General features: G+C 37.2%; 1 protein-coding gene across 5 annotated transcripts in view; it reads left to right on the top strand.

Annotated features, from left to right (window-relative positions):
• Positions 1 to 13,187, top strand: part of FAM114A2 (family with sequence similarity 114 member A2) — a 33,786-nt gene that overhangs the window by 69 nt on the left and 20,530 nt on the right. For 2 of the 5 annotated variants that reach the window (XM_074360968.1, XM_074360964.1), the window contains exons 1-7: positions 4 to 535; positions 3,272 to 3,516; positions 3,868 to 3,967; positions 4,397 to 4,489; positions 10,801 to 10,892; positions 12,066 to 12,200; positions 12,614 to 12,772. In XM_074360968.1, coding sequence (XP_074217069.1) covers positions 3,286 to 3,516; positions 3,868 to 3,967; positions 4,397 to 4,489; positions 10,801 to 10,892; positions 12,066 to 12,200; positions 12,614 to 12,772 — 810 coding nt within the window. In that variant the 5' untranslated portion in view covers positions 4 to 535; positions 3,272 to 3,285. Of the gene's footprint in view, positions 1 to 3; positions 536 to 3,271; positions 3,517 to 3,867; positions 3,968 to 4,396; positions 4,490 to 10,800; positions 10,893 to 12,065; positions 12,201 to 12,613; positions 12,773 to 13,187 lie in introns of those variants that run through there. The other 3 variants (XM_074360966.1, XM_074360967.1, XM_074360965.1) reach the window with 3 other exon arrangements.

Raw genomic sequence — 13,187 nt, 5'->3', positions numbered from 1 at the left:
AGGGTGGCGGCCGGTTGGACGAGGGGCTTCCCCTGAGGAGGCGGGCTGGGTGCGGGGTCCAGGGGTCGCCGAGGAAGGGGAGGCATTTGCCCCGGGCTGGGCGGCGGGCGCCTCGCGGTGGACGCTGAGGCTACGGAAGCGCTTTGGTTATTGAAGTGCTACGCTTGTGTGAGGAATTCATGTCGCCGTCAGCGTCAGAAACTTAGGAGCGCGCGTTTACACCAGATTTCCCCTTTGGCACCTGTTCGTGTAATTGGAAAGAAGGGAGAGTGGATTTTCTTTGTGTGGAGACATACCGTTTTATTAATAACGAGAGTAACGAAACGAACGACCACTTCGTACCAACAGCAGCTGATACCCGTGAGCGGTTATGTGCCTGGCTCAGTTTCAAACCCCTCACATCCACCGTGTCGTTTCGTCTTTTTAGGACCTCTGGCAAGTAGGCATTACTCACCGCATTTTCCAGATGGGGAAACGGAGACGCAGATAGGTGAACTAACTTCCCACAATCTCGGCAGTACGGAATTGGGAGAAAGTCAGTTTAATTCCAGAGCCCTTTATATTATTATTTATTATATTATGTATAACTTACGATGATGATGGTAGCTTGTAACTTGAAGACAGCATAAGGAGAGCGAGAAGTTATTTTTTTAAAAAGCGCGTATTTATTCAACTACACAAAACATGTACTGAACTTTGTGTGAGAATTGTGTAATCTTTCTTATTAGGCCTCTATAGTAAATGGCTAGGAAATTGTCTTAAATTAGTTCTCAATCGCCAGAGCTTGGTATGTAATAGGTACTCAAAAAATGCGAGTAAATAAGTGAGTACATCGGAGTTGATTTGTATGTCAATGGGTAGTTGTATCTAGATTGTTTTTTTCTATGTGTTTTGGAAATGTATAATGTATGTATATCATACACCGTATGGTCTAGGATCCATGGTGTTATATAAACCCACTTTTCTAGCCTTATGCCTCCTTATTATTCTCCTTGCCATTTTAATTACTCCTCTTGTCTGTCCGTATTCCATGCTGTCAAACCTCAGACCTTTGAGCTTTCCCACATGTTGCCACACCCTTCAGTTTTCTCATTGGCATCTTCATATGTCAAAATTCTAAGAGCCCTTTAAAGCAGGTGTTGCAAGCTCAGATGCCCACAGGGGCTAATCAGGTGACATAAATAAGGCAGGTGGATTTAGGTGGAGACTATGGGGAACTACAGAACACTACCCTGTCTAAAAGATCCCAGCAACTATTTGGCATGAGCTAGTTACTACCAAGTTGAATGTGGGCCCAGCGTTGCCAGATCTTTCAATTTTACAAGAGAAATTGGAAGTTATATGTGTATATGAAGTCTGATTTTTAAATGTTAGCAATTAGTTTTTTAAAAAAAGTTTAAACACTCTACAGCCCAAATAAAAACATCTGTAGGCTAAATTTGGACTCAGAATTCCAGTTTGTGGTCACTATTATATGCTCATTTCAGATATTTAAAGTCCATAAATGTTATTTCCTGATCTAGACTTTTCCTTCCTCTCTGTTCTTTTAACATTTTGTGTGTACCTCAATTATAGTCCTACTTCCAGGCTGCCTTAGTTGTTAATATGTCTCTCTCTTCTAGTAGGTTAGAAACGTTGTGATGGATTGGGTCTAATTCTGCACTTAGTATATGGTACAGAATATGTGCTTATACATACCCATAGTCTGGATGGGCATGTGTATATATGTATGTATGTATGTATGTGTGAGATGTATTTATTTCTTCCCAGCAATATTTGGTTATCCTGGAAACCAGCATCTGCTCTTTGTAAAAACACCAGTAGTATCTTGGCTTTAATTGCCAAAGAGCTGTACTTCTGGAAAGAATTGAATTGGTTAACATTGCTATTCACAAGCTGGTCTGATGTCAGTCTTATTCTCATAGCTTAAATTTCATAATTTTCTCTTTGAAAAATTGAAGTAGGAATGATTCATGACTAATATGTTTCTTTAAATGATAGTCAATTAAAGGAAAAGTTGATAAATTGGACCTCATTGAAGTTAAAAACTTTCGCTCTGTGGAAAACCCTTTGAAGAGGATGAAAAGATAAGCTACAAACTGGGATAAAATATTTACATCACATATTTGACAAAGGACTTGAATCTAGAATGTAAAAAGAGCTCTCAAGACTCAACAGTTAAAAAAAATTTCAATTAGAAAATGAGCAAAATATCCAAATAGCTATTTCCCTGAAGAGAACATACAGATGACAAATAAGCACATGAAAAGATGTTCAAAATCATTAGCAATTATAGATAGCTATAACCATCTAGCCATAGCCAGAGAAATGCACCTTAAAGCACCTTAAAGCCATAGTAAGATATCCTAACACACCTATTACAGTAGTTCACATAAAAAAATAACACTGCCAAATGCTTATAAAAATGAAGAAAAACTTGATCACTCTTACATTGCTGGTGGGAATGTAAAATGGTACAGCTACTTTGGAAAAGAGTATGGCAGTTTCTTATAAAATTAAACAAGTTCTGTCAATTGCACCGTGGTCATTTATTTCAGGGAAATGAGAATTTATATTCCCATAAAACCCTCTGTAGGAATGTTCACAGCCATTTCATTTGTAGTAGCCCTAAACTAGAAACAGCCCAGACATCCTTCAGCACGTAAATGGTTAAACAGCTGAGATACATCCACACCAAGGAACACTAATCAGCAATAAAAAGGGAGAAACTACTGATAACCAAAATAACTTGGGTGGATCTTGAGGAACTTAATGCTAACTGAAAAAAGTTAATCTCAAAAGGTTACATGCTGTATGATTGCATTTATACAACATCTTGAAATTACAAAATTATATAGATGGAGAATATCAGTGGTTGCTATGGGTTTAGGAGGAAGGTGGAATGTGTCTAAAAATATATAACACAAGGGATCTTTGTAATTGAATTGTTCTGTATCCTGATTGTAGTAATGGTCACATGAATCTGCATGTGGTAAAATTTCATAGAACTAATTACACAAGCACAAATGAGTGCATGTAAAACTCCTGAAATCTGAATAAGGTTGGATTTTATCCATATCCTAGTTGTGATGCACTATAGTTGCACAAATGGTTACCTTGTGGAAACTGAGTAAAGAGTATATTAGGGCTCTGTATTATTTCTTAAACCTGCATGTGAATCTACGATGATCTAAAAAAGTTTAAACAAATAACTTACACCAAAAAAACCTACATTATTAATTTTTTTGGTGGGGGGCTTTTATTTTACCAGGCAATGACCTAATCATGTCGGATAAAGATGATATTGAGACTCCAGTGGTAACTGAAGCAGCCCCCACCGTTGAAGATGAGAACTGTGAGCCAGCCAAGAATTTTGAGTCTGTTGACAAAAGTACCAAGCCAGAGAGTAAATCAGAACCTGTAGCTTCTACTCGGAGAAGACCAGAGTCCAAACCTCCCAGTGACCTCGAGACTCCAGAAATTCCTTCTGTTCAGGCATCACAGGCTGCAGGCACGGTAGAGAATCTGTTAAAACATTGAGACTGAAAAGTATCAGGGTTAAAAGGAATTTGGAATCAATATCAACTTGCAGTTGTTTCTATTTCTTTCCTTTTATAACCAGAAAACACAATTTTGTCAGTTCTGTAAATGCTTTTATGAGTAATTGCCTTTGCTATGTGATGCTTATATACATGCAGGTAACATATGTCTGTCAGTCAAGCAGTACCTTTCTTTAGCCAAACAAATACGTATTTGTTCACATATTTTTTTGGTCAGTAATTATTTACCTTGTATGTACACTCTTTGTTTTCCTCTAATTTTTATTTTTCCTTTGCCTTTTGTTTTTCTGGCTACGGGGGAAAATAGGAGACTGTTTCGAAAGATGTACCCCAGACTGGATGGGGCTATTGGGGCAGTTGGGGCAAGTCCTTACTCTCTTCAGCCTCAGCCACAGTAGCCACAGTAGGTAAGGACATCAGTCATTAATTTTTGTGTGTATTTTGCTACAGATTTGTGACTCCAGTGGTAACTGAAGCAGCCCCCACCGTTGTTAATCTTTTCTCTTCCATACTTACTCAAAGCCTTTATAGTTTGAGAATGCATTATAATGATCAGTGACTTTATACTGCCACTAGAGTTTGTAGCATTTTCTCATTAGAAGATTGATATTTAGAAATTGTTAATATAAAAATATTCTTTGGTGATAATCTTTTCTTTTTTTTTTTTTTTGGATAAGGGTACACTCCCAAAGATTAGTTATATATGGTTAAAATAATGTGTCTTGTGGCTGTCATGAACTTTAAAATCTGCAGATTTGATTTTTGATTTGTTTCTTCACTTTTGGTAAGTAGTAGCAAATGATATTCAAATATAAAAATGTTGTTATTCTCATTAGGACAAGGTATTTCAAATGTCATTGAGAAGGCAGAGACTTCCCTTGGAATCCCTAGTCCCAGTGAAATTTCAACTGAAGTTCAGTATGCAACAGGTCAGTATATGAAAGTGTTAGGACCAGAGTTATAGATTGATGGAAAAGTTAAGCTCATTTTTCAGTAGATACTTACTGAATGTCTGATATTCAGGGCATCATGGGACTGGTGAGATAGGGGATTTAGAATCTTTGGCTGACAGAGGTCTATGTCCTTTAACCACTCAGATGTCTCTTCACTTCGCTTTCCTCATCTATGAAATGGGATCGTATTTTATATCTCAAAGGACTGTTGTAAACAATAAATAAATAAAGCTATGAACGTGGAATGTAAAAATTGCCCAGCATTGTGCTTAGCACAGTTGAGTGAGAGCCCAGTAAGTGTTAACTAAACTTGAATCTATTGTGACATGAAAAAAATATTTTAATGTGTTAGTTTTGGGGGTGTATTTTTGTGTTTGGATTATTGTGAAGGTGAAGTTTAATTCTGGAGGCCTGCTTTGATCAAGTAGAATCCTACTCTCACTTAAGCCAAAAAGGGAAGAGTTATGCCCATGGATCAAGAGGGCTGGGACCAGAAAATAGAAAGCTTTTTAGGGCCTGAGTTTGCTTTCTCCATCCCTCAGGGACTTTATTGTCTCCCATTCTTGCTTCTCTCTGCTCATCTGTATTATTCTCCTCTCAGAGCCTCCTGACTTTCTCTGCTTATTGTCCCCCACTTCAGCTCTATAGTGAGTCCTGGTGTAAGTATCCATCAGAGACTTATTGGCATCATTTATTTCCATTTCTAAATTCCCAGAGCAGAGAATTAACTCAGCCTAAACTTGGGTCACGTGTCCATGTGTCAGCAATGGCCAGGAGACAAGATCCTATTATATAGTGTGACTGCAGAGGACTGTGTATATGACTTGAGGACACTGTTCTTAGTGTCACCTGCATCAGATGCTGTGGCTTCAAGTAACAGAGTATGTGATTAAAAGTGAGGTTTTTTTACTCATTTTAAAGAACTCCAGAAGTAGGCTATTCCAGAGTTAGTTTTGTGGCTCTTTGGTGTCAGAGTTCTGCACTGGCTTCTCTACAGTATTTTTTTGTTGCTGTTGTCTTTTTATGGTTGCCAGATAATACCACAGTTCTAAGTATAGTGTTCTAATGTAACTGTGATCAAAGTCATAAATTAAGTGGATGGAAAGTGTCATTTCTCTTCATGTATCTCTTTCCTTTAAAGAGAGGAAAAGTTTTCCCAGTAGCTCCCAGCATATTTCTCAGATTCCATTGGCTAGAACAGGGTTTCATGTTCATGCTGTAGCAGCAGGAGATGCCAGGAGAGCGAGTTTTGGGCATTATCATAAACCTCCATGGCAGGAGGTAGGCTTATAAGGTAAGGAAAAGGGGAGAAGTGGCCTTGGGTAGTAAACAGCAGTGACTTCCCCAAGACCTAAAAGTTGTCCACCACACAAGCCGTGTTTCAGTGCCCCAGAAGAGCATTGAAAAACTCGAATGAATATTGATGGAAAGAGTGAGCTAGAAAGTGAAATACCCAGGGCTAAAGTTTTATAAAAGAAAGTTGAAGGCATCATGGATACTGAAGCTGGAAATCTGGGGAATGAAGATGGGGAGGATATGTTGGTTCTTTTCATGTCTCTGAAGACTACCATGGATAAGAAGGTGGTTTATTTGCGGCTTACACTTATTTTGAGGAGAGAACTAGTACCACTCTTTAAGTTACATGCATTTAGATTTTAGTTTAATAAAGTTTTTAAAGGATTATAAGAAAGATAACTTTCTAAAATTAGAATGGAATAAACTTAAATAATAAACTCCTTTCATCTTCTAAAGTTCCTAAGGAGGGAGTTAATCTCTCTGCTGAGATGTTGTAGCAGGGATGTGTCTTTTCAGAGCTTTGAGGTAAGCAGAGGCCACCAATGGAAATCGTCTTATCATCTTTTAAGAATGGAGCAGGGATGGAGTGTTGATCTAAAGACTATGTTTGACTCTACTTGATGATAACAGGAAAGACCAGTAATAGAGGGAATACAAAGAAAGGAATGGTATGGACCAAGACTCAGACTGGTACTACACAGCAGTATTTGTTGAGGGCTTAACCTTCGAGTGTTCTATCTTTGTTCTGTTATGCTTATGAGCACTACAGTACTTTGCTATTTGTATAACTGGAGGAAAATGTCAAATGAATACATTAGTGGGTTGAGGAATAAAGCATGTTCTGTGCTTGTGTTTACATCAAATTCTCGTTTTCTTCTTAGTGTAATTAAGCATTGTCTCTGAATTTAGACCTCAAAGATGTTGTAGGAAAATTATTTTTCTAAACTCAGTCCAACAGATTAATTCATTCACCAAAATTTTATTGTGTGTCCACTCAGTGCCAGACACTATTCTAAGTGCAGGAGACATCGGTGAATAAAGCAAACAGTCTATACCTCAGTGATCAAGTGAAATGAAAAATAAATTAAGGGGAAACTGCCTCTCTGGGGTAAAGCACAGTGCTTGGTGTTGGAAGAACTTGGAAATGAATTAGACATAGGCTACCTGCCCTCTGTTTTTCATTGTTGAAAGAACTAACCAGAGTACCAATCAGGTGAAGTCAAGTGTGAAGTTCAAGCAAAGGACCGTAGGAACTTTGAGCAATTAATTTATGTTTTCATGAGAGAAAAATTTGAGTTAGATCTTGAGAGTGGATATGTTTTTAAACAGGTGGAGAAACTGTGGTGCAGGGATTTTGAGGTGAAGGGAACAGCATGAATTAAGAAAATGTAAGAAGGCGTGAGATATTTGGGGAAGAGAGAAGCCCAGGATTTGTGTAGGGATGGATGGAGAAATATGCCTGAAAAGTGGGATATCTGTCATGGAGATCTTTGTTTTTCAAAGCAAAAAATCACTTTTTCGCATTTTGAAAATAATGCTCATTATAAGAAAACTTAGTCAAAAAAGTGGAAAGCTATAAATAAGTGAAAAATCTTCTGATTCCATCCAGAAATAACATTTTGGTATACAGTGGTCCCTCGGTATCCAGGAGAAATTGGGTCCAGGACCCCCACCCCCACCCCCTATACACACAAACTACATGGATGCTCAATCTTTTATATTAAATGGCATAGTATTTGATCCTCCTGTATACTTTAAATCATCTCTAGATTGCTTCTACTACCTAATATAACACAATGTAAATGCTATGTAAATACAATGTAAACTCTATGTAAGTGGTTGCCTGCATGTGGAAAATTAAAGTTGTTTTTTTTTAAGGTGGGGAGGTTTATTTAGGTTAATTTAGGTTTGTTTGTTTGTTTAAACAGAGGTACTGGGGATTGAACCAAGGACCTTGTGCATGCTAGGGTTGTGCACTCTACCACTGAGCACTCACTCTGCCACCTTCCCTGGTCAAGTTTTGCTTTTTGGAACTTTATGGAAGGTTTCTCCCTCCAGATATTTTTGATTCATTGTTGGTTGAATCCACAGATGCAAAACTTCCAGATATGAAGGGCCAGAACTTTTCCCCATTTCTACCCCATGAATGTTAGAAAGTGTGTGGGAGGGGGAAGTCTTTTATGCTTATTCACATAATTACCATTTCTGATACTCACTACTTTGTGTAGATCTAAGTTTCAACTAATAACATTTTCCTTCAGCTTTAAAATTTTCTTTTAATATTTTTTGTCAGTGCATGTCTGCTGACCATGAATATTCTCAAATTTTGTTTGAAAATGTCTTTATTTTCATTTTTGAGGATATTTTCTTGGATATAGAATTCTAGGGTGACAATTTTCTCCCCCTTTTATCACTTTTAAAGTATCATTTCATTTTGTTCTGGCTTGCATTCTTTCTGTTTGAAAGTCAGTTATATTCTTACCCATTTGTGCCTCTGTATGTAATGCTTCTTTTCTCTGGCTGCTTTTATAAGTTCTCATTATCACTGCTTTTCAGCAATGTTGATTATGATATAGTTTTCTTTGTATTTATTCTGCTGGATAGACATTGTACTTTGTGGATTTATGGGATTTAGTCAACTTTGGAAAATGTTCAGCTGTTGTTTCTTCATATGATTTTTCTGCACCTCGCTTTTTCCCCTTGGTACTCCAGTTACACGTGACTTAGACAGCTTGGTGTTGTCCCATGGTCACTGAGGTTTGGTTAATTTTTTTAACCCTTTATTCTCTGTACTTCGGTTTGGATAGTTTTTGTTGTGTCTTCAGGTTTATTGATCTTTTCTTCTGCTGTGTCTATGCTGTTAAGTCCATTCAGTGACTTTTAAATATCAGGTGTATTTTTCAACTCTAGAAATTGCATTTATTTCTTTTTTCTGTCTTCCATTTCTCATATCCTTATGTACATATTTTAGTGTCCTTGCCTGCTAATACTATCATCTCTGTCATTTGAATCTGTTTGTATTGGCCAATTTTTTTTCTTGGTTATAGATCACATTTTTCATTCCTTTAATTGGTTGCTGGACGTTAGGAATGTTACATTATTGAGTGAATTTTGTTATCTTTTAAAGGGTGTCAGTTTTGTTTGGCAGACAGCTAAGATATTTGTAACTTAGACTGATCTTTTTAAGGCTTGTTTTTAAGCTCTTTAGGGTAACTAGAGTTGCCTTTCCTCTTAGGTGCTAGTTTAGCTCTACTACTAAGCCTCTGACCCTTATAGGGTCTCTGCCTAGTTTCCAGGTGTTTAACTAGATCTGTCTGCTTAATTGGTTGAAAGTCAGATGTCTCTCAATCTAGAATGAGCTTTGGGCATTCTTTGGTTCATAGCTCTATGGTAGTTCTTTGCCCAGTAGCGTGGAATCTTCCAAAGCATGAGCAGCTTAATATTCAGTCAAAGACTCAAGGGAACGCCTGTGTAGAATTCTTTACCTCCATAGCTTCCTCCTCTTCAGTACAGGCAGACCTTGGAGATACTGTGGGTTCAGTTCCAGACCACTACAGTAAAGCAAATATTGCAATAAAGCAAGTCACACGAATTTTTTGGCTTCCCAGTGCATGTAAAAGTTATGTTTATACTATATTTTAGCCTATTAAGTGTGCAGTAGCATCGTGTCTAAAAAAACTTATATACCTTAATTAAAAAATGCTTCATTGCTAGAAGATACTAACCATCATCTGACAAGGGAGGGTTGTGCAAACCTTCAGTTTGTAAAAATGCAGTATCTGTGGAGCACAGTAAAGTGAAGCGCGGTAAAATGAGGTTTGCCTATACTGTGACCTGCAAATTTCAGATGCTTCAGCTTCCCTGGAGTCCAGTCTCTGTCTTTTCCACTTAGTTAGACTGCCATGCTCTTCTTGGGTTTCCCTTCCCTGTGTTGTGTTCTGGAAAGCAAGCCAATCATAAGAGTTCCCTTTGTTTCTCTTCTCACCTGAACCATAGTCTTGTATGGTATGTTGTCTAGTGTCTGAAGACAATTGTTTCTTATATTTTGTCCAGTTTTCTAGATGATAGAAGGGTAATCAGATACCAGATAATCCATCATAGTTGGAAGCCGAAGTCCTCCCTATAATAGATTATTTTTTGATCTCCTATAAGAGATTTCAGTGTTAGTAAAATAGAACAGATTTTTTTTTTTTAATCTTTGATGTCAGATTCCTATGAAGAAGCATAATTTTCTAGGATAAAATTTAAAATAGGCTGGATTTTAAAAAGTCAGATTTGTTGAGTTAAAATTTACATTAAGTTGACTATTTTTAGGTACATTCATCCCACAGTATTTGTGGGGGATTGGTTCCAGGAGCCCCCCTTGGATACCAAAATCCTCAGATGCTCAGGTCCTTTATGTAAAATGGCATAATATAGTTGGCCCTCTATCTGCAGGTTCCACATTGATGGAATGGAGGGCCAGCTGTATATAGTATTATGTATTTTGACAAACATACAGACCTGTTTGTTATGCTGTATAATCACAGTCTATTGTGATTATACAGATATAGAATATTTCCTGTATCTGTATAGACAATCAAGATTCAAGAATATTTTCATTACCCCCACCCCCAAAATCCCCTCATGCCCCTTTGTAGTCACTCCTCTCTACCTGTTCTCAGATCTTGGCAACCACTGAACTGTTTTCTGACCCTACGGTTTTACCTTGTGCAGAAGATCATATAAATGGAATCACATAGTATGTATGGTTTGTTGTATATATAGGTAATTTGTTCACAAGACTAGATTTTATTTTTGAAATGAAAATGAAAGAAAACTACCTTAACTTTCATTTTAAAATAGGCAGTGGTTTAAAACAATAAACAAAAAACACTAAGGCCTTGTGTGTGGGAAGCAGGGTCTAATTTTTAAAATTCACATAGATGCTAATAAAGCAAAACTGCTTATAGACTGTCTTTTCATATTTACACATCCATTCCCTCCTATAGGAGAGACAAATGCCAAACAGAATGAAAACTCCTCCCCCATGAGTGGGCCATTTGGGGTATTCTCCACCATCTCTACTGCTGTTCAGAGCACAGTGAGTAAAAAGTGCAAGGTGCTTCCTTCCATGATTGTAATGAGTTTTTGTCTCTTTCTTTCTGTTTTTCTTGAAAAGTCATGGGTACTAATTACTCTTATGGGAATCCAAATTGCTGAGGATCACTCACTTTGACCTTAGGGGTAGAGTGAGAGTTACTTGAAAACTTTCTTACAAGAAGTAAAGGAGGGAGCAGGGCATGAAGAGTAACAGGCAATGTACGTAATATTTTATGGACGAGGAATTCTTAGTTTGGTGGCCCTAGAAGAACTTCTCTGCTTTAGAAAAATATTTTTCTCATAGTTGTATCTTTTAAGCTAGAGGGAAATGTGATGTTTATGATAAATACTTATAAAACTTTAGGTGATAAGAAACATTTTTAAAAGGATTATATAGGAAGCTTAGTATCTTTCCTATGTGAGGATAGATAGCTAGTATTTCTTAATTTTAACTTTTTATTTAAGTATAGCCAATATATAGAAGTGTTAAATCGTAAGTGTTCAGTTTGAATTTTCATGACATGAACACATTGAGACTAAGAAATGACATGATGGTATGTCGGGTGTCTCCCCTGTGCCCTCTCCCAGTTATCTGTGCCTCCATCTCTTGCCCGCTGAGATAACCACAATCCTGTCTTCTGCTATCATAGATTAATTTTGCCTGCTGAATAAATTTTGGATAAACAGTATCATACAGTATGTATTTTGTTGTAGCTAGCTTCTTTCACTCATCATGTTTGTATGATTTATCTGTGGTGTAGCTTATGTGGTATATTCCATTTTCTTTGTTGTATTCCCTTGTATGACTATGGCACATTTATTCATTCAAGAGTTGTTGACTATTGAGGCAGTTTCCACCTTTTAGCTTTTACAATAGTGCTGCTATGAGCAATTCTTGTATGTCTTTTGGTGAACCTCTGTACAATTTCTGTTGCGTAAGTATCCATGTGTGGAGTTGCTGGGTCATAAGATACTCATGTTGTTCAGCTATAGCAGTTGCTGATAGTTATTCAAAGTGATTATACTGCTTTACATTCCCACAGGCAGTATATGATTGTTTCAGTTGCTCTGCATTCTTGCTAGTGGTTGGTATTGCTAGCCACTATTTTATGTAATCAAAACACGCAGGGTCTTTTTTCAGTGTTATTGTAATGAGGTTGTATGTGTTTCCTAGGGAAAGAGCGTTATCAGTGGGGGTTTGGATGCCTTAGAATTCATTGGGAAAAAGACAATGGACGTAATAGCAGAGGGGGATCCTGGATTTAAAAGAACCAAGGGTCTGATGAACCGGACTTCTACACTGTCTCAGGTACTATTTGCCTTCCTTTCTTTGTTTACTTCCTGTTTCTGTTTTGATCTGTATTTTTGCCTGTGGTAAATTGGGACCTCATTAGTATTTTCTTTTGAGGATTTTTCAGTGATTTTTTTTTCTTTTTAATTAAGTTTGTTTTTTGACTAGAGGGTGCACAATGAGGGCTCTGATGCTTATAAAATGCCCAGTTCTGTTTTTCCTAGTCTTTCCTTTCTGTAGGAGCCTCTTGTCAGTGCACTATAAGATGCCATGCTCTTTAGATTAATGTTTCAACCCTATCAGATTTGAATCACAATTCCAAGAATGAAAGGGCAGTGTGAACCATTTCAGTTTTGCTTCCCTCAGCTTTTAAAACTCACCCTTAAGCTTTCATTACTTGTTGCAGTATGATACCTTCATCTCTCTTTCAGGTTTTACGAGAGGCGAAGGAGAAAGAAGAGCTGTGGACCTCCAATGAGGTTACCGTGGAAACAGACAGGAAAACTCATTATGGGCTACTCTTTGATGAATTTCAGGGCCTTTCACATCTAGAAGCTCTGGAGATGCTTTCCCGAGAAAGTGAAATAAAGGTAACTCCAAATGAAAAATTTCAACTGAGATAGTCTTTAAGCAAAGGAACACTATGCTTTGCATAGTTTCTTTTCTTTTTGTGAACGTATGTCAGATAGAGGCTTGAGACTCTGAAAATACTATACCAAAACAAGCAAAAATAATAACGTTTGAACTAATTACTAGAATTAGAATGAGTCAAGTGTTATTTCTCTAAATTAAAATGAAAATGGACAGTTTAATGAAGAGATCTTAATATCACATCTATTTTTTCTTCACCTTGGACTTTTCTTCTTTTTTGTTTCTTTGGCTTAAGCTGCCAGTTTGGATACAGTTACCTGTTAGTTGATTCAAATCTATTTCATTTTCCCCTAATTTCTAAGCCATTTTTAAGCTAATAATTTCCAGACATTTCTGGCTTATATTATTTTTGGA

Source organism: Camelus bactrianus, chromosome 3 (assembly GCF_048773025.1).
Source record: "Camelus bactrianus isolate YW-2024 breed Bactrian camel chromosome 3, ASM4877302v1, whole genome shotgun sequence".
Taxonomy (NCBI): domain Eukaryota; kingdom Metazoa; phylum Chordata; class Mammalia; order Artiodactyla; family Camelidae; genus Camelus; species Camelus bactrianus.
Note: the sequence above shows the minus strand (reverse complement) of the source record. Positions and strands in the feature narration are given on the sequence as shown.